Source organism: Asparagus officinalis, unplaced genomic scaffold (assembly GCF_001876935.1).
Source record: "Asparagus officinalis unplaced genomic scaffold, Aspof.V1 AsparagusV1_Un1039, whole genome shotgun sequence".
Taxonomy (NCBI): Eukaryota; Viridiplantae; Streptophyta; class Magnoliopsida; order Asparagales; family Asparagaceae; genus Asparagus; species Asparagus officinalis.
The window spans coordinates 1-9,409 of NW_017973298.1; the positions used below are offsets into that span (position 1 = coordinate 1).

The 9,409-nt window shown below is 37.6% G+C and overlaps 2 protein-coding genes across 2 annotated transcripts; one reads left to right on the forward strand and one right to left on the reverse strand.

The window, feature by feature from the left end:
- Positions 1-35: 35 nt before the first annotated feature.
- Positions 36-497, forward strand: LOC109828325. The gene has a single exon (XM_020395346.1). It carries the CDS (start codon positions 36-38, stop codon positions 495-497), a length of 462 nt encoding a protein of 153 aa, XP_020250935.1.
- A 5,788-nt stretch (positions 498-6,285) lies between these two features.
- LOC109828326 lies at positions 6,286-8,184 on the reverse strand. Its single transcript, XM_020395347.1, has 2 exons — positions 7,850-8,184; positions 6,286-7,771 (listed from the first exon to the last, which is right to left on the reverse strand). Exon 2 carries the CDS (start codon positions 7,612-7,614, stop codon positions 6,952-6,954), a length of 663 nt encoding a protein of 220 aa, XP_020250936.1. The 5' UTR covers positions 7,615-7,771; positions 7,850-8,184; the 3' UTR covers positions 6,286-6,951.
- Between the last annotated feature and the right edge of the window lie 1,225 nt (positions 8,185-9,409).

The following is a 9,409-nucleotide window of genomic DNA, read 5'->3' on the forward strand; positions in this document are numbered from 1 at the left end:
ATAAATGGGTTGGATATCTCTGTCCACAAGCAGAGATGGTGCTTAAAGAAAATATAGAGAAAGGTCGTCTATTGGATGTTAAGCAAGCTACAGCTGACATATTTGAAGTGCAAGCACATAAAACTACCTGTGTTGATTTGGAGAAGAAGACATGCACTTGCCGTGCTTGGGACGTCATACGGATTCCGTGTAAACATGCATGTGCAGTCATCTCGTACATGAAGAGAGACATTTACCAATATTGCGATTGGTTTATGTCCATAGAAGCATTTAAAAAGAGCTATGACCCGATTCTCTATCCTATACCAGATTATGAGAAACGAAGCGTGCCAAGGGATGAGATCGAGCTACTTCCACCACATACTATCAAAAGAAAGGGGAGAAATAAAACAAGACGTATCAACAATCGAACAGTGTACAAACGACCTTTGAAATGCTCTCGATGCCACTCCGAAGGCCACAACCGCGCAACTTGCAATGAGCCGATCGCCGATTGATATGAGTTGCGGATTTGAAGAAACACTTTTGGGTGTATGTAATACTTTTGTAGTTAACTGTGTATATAAACTGAAATATATCTATGCCAATGTGAATATGATGGATAACATGTTAACTCTTGTGGCATACATGTTAACTCTTGTAGCTAATATGTTAACTCTTGTGTCAAACATGTTAACTCTTGTGGAAAACATGTTAACTCTTGTTGAAAACATGTTAACTCTTGTAACAAATATGTTAACTCTTTTGGCAAACATGTTAACTCTTTAATGAGCAGGGGACACCTCACCTGTCCCCTGCTCGTATCCCCTTTTCCGGATCCCTGTAGAAGGACTCATATATCAATGTCAATGTGAATTATAATATTTCATGTTAACTCTTGTTGAAAACATGTTAACTCTTGTGGAGAAAATATTAACTCTCGTGGAAAACATGGTAACTCTTGATGCAATATGTTAACTCTTGCTGCAAACATGTTAACTCTTATTGATATTATGTTAACTCTTGTGGGAAATAGGAAATATGTTAACTTTCTTTGATAACATGTTAACTCTTGTGGCATACATGTTAACTCTTGTTATATACATGTTAACTCTTGTAGCTAATATGTTAACTCTTGTTTCAAACATGTTAACTCTTGTGAAAAACATGTTAACTCTTGTTGAAAACATGTTAACTCTTATAACAAATATGTTAACTCTTTGGGCAAACATGTTAACTCTTTTGGCAAACATGTTAACTCTTTTGGCAAACATGTTAACTTTTGTGGAGAACATGTTAACTCTTGTTGATAACATGTTAACTTTTGTTGGAAATATGTTGTGGAGAACATGTTAACTCTTGTTGATAACATGTTAACTTTTGTTGGAAATATGTTAACTTTCTTTGATAACTGTTAACTCTTTGACATAACAAAACTCTCGTAAGTAACATGTTAACTATTGTTGATTACAAGTAAACTCTTGTGATAACATGTTAATCCTTATTGATACATGTAAACTCATGATGATAAAATGTTAAATCTTGTTGCCATCATGTTGACTCTCGTAGTTACCGGTGTATATGAACTGAAATATGTTTGGGTGTTTGTAATAGTTTTGTAGTTAACTGTGTACATGAACTGAAATATATCAAGAAAAATGCCCCAGGGGACAGGAGCAGGGGACAGATGAGGTGTCCCCTGCTCATTGGTTAATGTACTGTTCATGAACAATACATTAACCAATGAGCAGGGGACACCTCACCTGTCCCCTGCTCCTGTCTCCTTTTTCGGGTCCCTGTAGAAGGACTCATATATCAATGGCAATGTGAATTATAATATTTCCTGTTAACTTTTGTTGAAAACATGTTAACTCTTGTGAAGAAAATATTAACTCTCGTGGAAAACATGATAACTCTTGATGCAAACATGTTAACTCTTATTGATATTATGTTAACTCTTGTTGGAAATATGTTAACTTTCTTTGATAACATGTTAACTCTTGTGGCATACATGTTAACTCTTGTAGCTAATATGTTAACTCTTGTGTCAAACATGTTAACTCTTGTAGAAAATATGTTAACTCTTGTTGAAAACATGTTAACTCTTGTAACAAACATGTTAACTCTTTGGGCAAACATGTTAACTCTTTTGGCAAATATGTTAATTCTTGTTGTAAACATGTTAACTTTTGTGAAGAACATGTTAACTCTTGTTGATAACATGTTAATTTTTGTCGGAAATATGTTAACTTTCTTTGATAACTGTTAACTCTTTGACATAACAAAACTCTCGTAAGTAACATGTTAACTATTGTTGATTACAAGTAAACTCTTGTGATAACATGTTAACCCTTGTTGATACATGTAAACTCATGATGATAAAATGTTAAATCTTGTTGCCATCATGTTGACTCTTGTAGTTACCGGTGTATATGAACTGAAATATGTTTGGATGTTTGTAATAGTTTTGTAGTTAACTGTGTACATGAACAAAATATATCAAGAAAAATGCCCCAGGGGACAGGAGCAGGGGACAGGTGAGGTGTCCCCTGCTCATTGGTTAATGTACTGTTCATGAACAGTACATTAACCAATGAGCAGGGGACACCTCACCTGTCCCCTGCTCCTGTCCCCTTTTCCGGGTCCCTGTAGAAGGACTCATATATCAATGCCAATGTGAATTATAATATTTCCTGTTAACTCTTGTTGAAAACATGTTAACTCTTGTGGAGAAAATATTAACTCTCGTGGAAAACATGGTAACTCTTGATGCAAACATGTTAACTCTTGCTACAAACATGTTAACTCTTATTGATATTATGTTAACTTTCTTTGATAACATGTTAACTCTTGTGGCATACATGTTAACTCTTGTGGCATACATGTTAACTCTTGTTGCAAACATGTTAACCCTTGCTGATAATATGTTAACCCTTGCAGATAACATGTTAACCCTTGTTGGTAACATGTTAACTCTTGATGATAACTCTTGATGATAACATGTTAACTTTATCCGTATACGGTATTATTTAACAAGTGAACCTGACATGTTATAAACTTTCTCCATATTTAACAAGTGAAGATGACATGATATAATTGTTAACTTACGAATCTAACATGTTATAAACTTTCTCCGGGCACTAGTTCATTAGCTGTTAATACACTATACAAGCTGAAAATTATGAAGATTGTTTACAGTTGTTTATCTACATAGCATTCTTCCTTAGGCTGTAACATTTGCGGCTCATGCAGGCGCTTTCAATTCTGGGGCCTCCACGGCTATTGTGCCCTTTCTATTTCTGAATTCCCAGCCTTCTTTTATTAGTTCCGCAGCAAGCCTTGCACGCACTACCGCAGACGAATCATCGGCGGGCGTAACATGCCGAACATCACCTTTATGTAGGATAGCCCGTACATAAAGGTATATGTATATCCTACAATCGTAGCTACAAATAACAAAACATAAATACATATTAACGGTCAGTTTTGGAGATGAAAATTCTTTAATAAAATAAGGTTCATATGTTAATGTACCTTCCCTTTTGAGACTCACATTGGATTTCCTTATATTTAAATGCCCTACACACCTTTTCCAGATCGAATGCGGCCTTCATATGGTCCATGAAGTTTATAATTTTGTTAACGGGCTCAAGGTAAGCTTCGGGAGTTACCGAACTATAGTGCAACGCTAAATTTTCATTCAATCTAACTTCGACACAATGCCAATGGTCATGGTGAACAATTGGCAATATGAGTACTGATCGGCCAGCAGCAATATGTTGTTGTATATAAAGTTCATATAGTTCATATAGCCGCAGTTCAGCCTGGTCTCCATAGAGTGAATGATGTTACACAAAATTAACACATTAAGAAATAGCGGCCTTTAATATGTGAACATGATTCAAGTTCATATAGTTAACTTTTTTGGAAAATATGTTAACTCTTGTGAAGAACATGTTAACTCTTGTTGAAAACATGTTAACTCTTGTGGAGAACATGTTAACTCTTGTGGGATACATGTTAACTCTTGTGGAGAACATGTTAACTCTTATGGAGAACATGTTAACTCTTGTCGAAAACATGTTAACTCTTATCGAGAACATGTTAACTCTTATGGAGAACATGTTAACTTTTGTGGAAAACATGTTAGCTTTTGTTGAAAACATGTTAACTCTTGTTGCTAATATGTTAACCCTTGTAGATAACATGTGAACTCTTGTGGCTATATGTTAACTCTGATAGATAACATGTTAACTTTTGTGGAGAACATGTTAACTATTCTGGTTAACATGTTAAATATAAGAGCTTATCTGTTAACTAATTATATGAGGATTGGTCTTACGCAGAAATATGTAGATACAATCCCGTACTGCTTGTTTAATTCAGCGTTCTCTGGCAACTGCAGCCATAGCCGTAATCTATCTAAGAATGCCTCTGTTACTTTGTCATCGAGTCTTCCCCCGCGGATCATATACAATAGTTCCGGGTATGTAATTGCGCTGTTATTAGTAGTTATGACATATACGTACCTTAACAAGAAATAAGTTACGGAGGGTTAAAATTTAAAACATGAAAAGTAACATCTAAACGCAAAAACATAACAAGCAAAAAACACAGTTTCACAGTTAATATTAAAGAGTTAGCATTAAATTACTTAACATATTAACTGTCGTGGATAACATGTTAACACTTGTAGCTAACGTGTTAACTCTTGTGGCAAACATGTTAACTCTCGTTGCTAACATGTTAACTCTTGTGGGATACATGTTAACTCTTGTCGCTAACCTGTTAAGTCTTGTGGATAACATGTTAACTATTGTTGCTAACATGTTAACTCTTGTTGTTAACATGTTAACACTCGTGGTTAACATGTTAACCCTTGTTGCTTAAATTTAAACGTGAAAGCTTTACATTTTGAAATCAGCACTTACGGGCTACATTTCTCCTTGCAGTACTGCTCGAGCCATTTGTTCTCCTCAGCTGAGAGTTTCTCTGCAACATTTTTTGGTATTCTGTAGTTATGTACAAAAGCCCCAGCGCTATCTAACACTCGTAAGCTAAACGTGCATACATCAGGGATACCCTCATTCACCTCTTTTAAGGCAGCACGATCCACATGTGTTAAATACGTGTTTTTTAGCACATCCCACTTGCCAACACTGTCGTCATGGTAAACTGTTATTTTCTTTGGGGTGTCACCAACAACAATGGGTTCATCTTTGTGCTCACCATCTTTTAACTTCAATCCCTTAGCCCTCGGTTTCTTATCCTCAGTAAATGGTGTCCTAACCAGTTTACCTTTCTTGGTTGCTCTTTTGCTTGGAGCTCTACTCCTATAACCCACATATTTTTTGCTCACCGGCTTCCTCGGCCTCTTCGATCCTTCGCTGAGTGGAACTCTCTCAACCACACCTTCCTCCTCCTGCACCATCTGCTTGTCCTCCTCATCCTTGATCACCTCGTCTCTCTCTTCGCTCTTGCCCATTTCCTCGACAACTTCATTCTTGGTAACATCGTCTCTCTCTCCTTTCGAGCCCTCTTCATCCTCAACCATCTGCTTGTCCTCCTCATCCTTGGTCACTTCTTCTCTCTCTTCATTCTTGCCCATTTCCTCGACACCTTCATTCATGGTGACGTCGTCTCTCTCTCCAAAGTTGTCCTCTCCATCGATTTCATGCTTGTCCTCTTCTTCTTCTTCCACTGTAGGGTTTTCTTTCAGCTGCTGTGTAATAAGCTTCTTCACATTGTTCTTTAAAATCAAGGGATCTACTATGTCACAAGATTCGTCCAACCCCTTAACCTTTTCGTTAAGTCTACGAATCTCGTCCATGAAAGTTTGACAATACAATTTCTTCGAGACCCTCAGTGTACGGCAAAGTCTCTGGTTTACTTTAGCAGCATTTCTCCAAAATTGCAGTTGCTCCTCAACCGGTAACGTTTCAATCTCATCTTCCCTTTCGAAAGCCTCATCAATGGCTTTTGACATTATCTATAATTTAGAAATAACAAAGAGTTAAAATCAAGTTTATAAAGGTTAACAGTAAGTGGTCCACAATTGACACAGATAATTAAAGGTTCTTCAATCATCTATAGGTAACATGTTAACTCTTGCTGCTAACATGTTAACTCTCTCTGGTAACATGTTAACTCTTGTAGCTAACATGTTAACTCTTGTGATAATATGTTAACTCTTATTGAAACATGTTAACTTTTGTTGCTAATATGTTAACTCTTGTGCATACATGTTAACACTTGTAAAAAACATGTTATCTATTGTTGCTAATATGTTAACTGTTGTAGAAAACATGTTATCTATTGTTGCTAACATGTTATGTATTCTTGTGATAATATTTAGCACCTTAGAACTTACCAAACCTATTGACCATCTCTTCTCATGTTCCTTCTCTTCTTCCTTCTTTTCAACCTTCTTTTCTTCTTCAATCTTCCTCTTCCTTACTGCTGCTTTCTTGGCCTCCCTATGTACGACTGGTAATTGTGGTACAATCCCTTCCCTTCTAAGCCTCATCAATGGCCTTCTGATTGGATATTTCTCATCGGATGGGCCAATTTCAGCTATTGGTTTTTGTACAACCTGGATGCTAGCTTTTGCAGCCTTGGCAACTATTGTTCTATTTCTAAAAGATCCATACTTCTCACCAATCTTCACCCAGTTAGTGAGGGGTGGTTTGGATCTATTGCTCAAGGCATATCTTTTAATCCCCGTCATTTCATAATACCATAGCTGCAAGCAATTAATACATGTTAGTATGCAATACTAATCTTTTAAACATGAATATAGTTAACAGAACTCATCTTGCAATATAGTTAACACTGACAACACCAACTTTAATACTGGAAACACTAAAGTTAACATGAACCGAAATATAGTTAACAAGATCCTTAGAATAGTTAACATGAACCAGTAAGCCTTAATGGTTTCTTGACGTAAGTTGACAGAAAACAAGCAAGCGTTCACATGCACAGATTAATCCAACTTACAGGGATCAAAGGCATGCATCCAGGTACATAGCTTATTCCTGACCTGTGCAGACCTTCCCTGGCAATCTTAATTCCTTTCTTCGTCTGATCATAGATGTATTTCCCCCAGGCCACATTCCTCACTCTTTCAATTGAATCAACATATTTGAACAAGAGCCTTGGGATGCCTTGGACACTGCTAGGGCACCACATCAATGAACATTGATAAAGTATCTGCAGTAACACAAAATCTTCAATATCCTTCTTCTTTCTTGATTCAACAAGAGATTGCAGTAGCTCTTCCACATATCGCCGCATATTCTTCGCTGATTTCTTTCCCTTTCTAGTAAAACGTTTATGAAAATACTCCACCCAAAGCCTAGGGTAAGGATCTCTATTATTGTAAATTATTTCCCCATCAATTGGGAAACCTGTATGTTCATGCACCCAGTCCAAATCAAAATTAACAACCTTTTCTCTCCCACTTTCGGCATCGGGCAGAGAAAACGCCACTTCATTACCCTTATAGTGTCTCAATACAAGTTCCAGCGTGGGTCGATCTTTTGCTGGGGGGCCAAACTTTACATAATGCTGGAATGTACACCCTTGGTATGCATCCCAATGACACTGCCGCATTCTCGGTTCGAGGACTTTCATAAATTTACAATATGCGGAGAAACTTGCAGTGGGTCTAATTTTAGCAGCACCTGACTTTTTCCTGTATTATAATTAAACATTTAACATCAACAACACTTGACATCCAACATCCAATAGTTAACATGCAACAATGAACTGTAACAGTTACGCTATAAACCTTAACACTTAACAGCCAAACTTAACATTAATAAGAAACCTTAACACTTAACAGCCAAACTTAACATTAATAAGAAACCTTAACACTTAACAGCCAAACTTAACATTAATAAGAGGTATATAGTTCACATTTAACATTAAGGTATCAGCTAACATGTCCTTCAACCAATGTCCAGGCATATAGTTCACAATTCAACTTCAATCCCTTAACATCTATGTAAATTACAAAATATAACATATAACATTATCTTACTTCTTTATGGATTTCTGTGGTGCGTTTAGTGAACTTGTAATTTTTCTTTTTCTCCTTACACCCATCTGGAAACTCAACAACGTTTGGGTGGCTTCATCGGTGCTGCCATTCCCTGATGATGACGCATGGGTGGACGACGACTTGGAGGCAGGGGAGGATGTGAGAGAATCAGTACCACGGTCGGTCTCAGATGGCAAAGGGGGGTCTTCGTCGGTCTTGGAAGGCGAGGGAGGATCTTCGTCGGTCTTGGAAGGCGACGGCGAGTCTTCTCGCTCGTCGTTCATTGGTGCATCTTCCTGACGTTGCAGCGGCGGCGGAGGATGGTGAACCACTTCGTATTCGTTCGCCGATTTTTTCTCCATCTGCGAACTGGTTTCGACCTAACCCTAGAAGCGGATTTTGGTTTTTCGCCGGAGAGTAAGCCAGAGACAGAGTGCGGGAGGGAGAGAGACGAGAGAGAGAGAGCGCCTCGATAGTAGCGGAGTGGCGGCACCGTTACCAACGCACGATGGCTGTAGCAGAGTGGGCGGGAAGGGTAAATTCGGGATTCTGAGGATTGAGTGAGCTGGAGGGGCTAAAATGAAGTTTTGGAGTGTATTTTGGGTTTATACCAAACATTAAAAGTACAGGGGGCTGTTGCACATTGTTTTTTCAATTTTGGGGCCTTGAAGCAATTTTTCCAAAAAAAAAATTGAATTCCTTATTCGATTAGACGAAGAAAATTGAGAAAAAGTTAGTTATTGAAATTAAAAAAATCTAATATTTTTTTATCATTAACCTAGAAAATGTTAGTTATTGAAAAAAAAATCTAATATGCACTTTTAGATTTTCTAGGTTTTTTTTTTAAATTTTTTTAGTATTTACACATATCTAAATTAGACCGCTATTTGATTTTGCGCTTTTAACCGCTATTTTATCGTAATATCCCCAAATAGCCTTAGCGATGCCTCACCGTTACGCGACGCTATTCGCTGTCAATAACCTTGGTTATTAGAAGCTTATATCCGAATTTCAAACAATTCTAAGTTGGTACTAAGCATACCCATTTTACTTGGTAGTAATGTGGCATGATATGAGCCTTTGAATTGGAATAGGTTGAGGAGATGAGTGGGTGAACTATTTTGCAAAAAAACCCTCATCTCATTCTCTCTCCCCCCATCTATCTCTCCCCTTCATTCCCAGAGAACTCATTATCTCTCCCTCACTCATCTCAGATCTACCCCTCATCACCATGGCGTCAGGTTGAGGAGATGAGTGGGTGAACTATTTTGCAAAAAAACCCTCATCTCATTCTCTCTCCCCCCATCTATCTCTCCCCTTCATTCCCAGAGAACTCATTATCTCTCCCTCACTCATCTCAGATCTACCCCTCATCACCATGGCGTC

Bases quoted from the DNA above. Each gene is read 5' to 3' on its own strand.
- LOC109828326 (XM_020395347.1), bottom strand. From the start codon at position 7,614: ATGAAAGTCCTCGAACCGAGAATGCGGCAGTGTCATTGGGATGCATAC.
- LOC109828325 (XM_020395346.1), top strand. From the start codon at position 36: ATGGTGCTTAAAGAAAATATAGAGAAAGGTCGTCTATTGGATGTTAAG.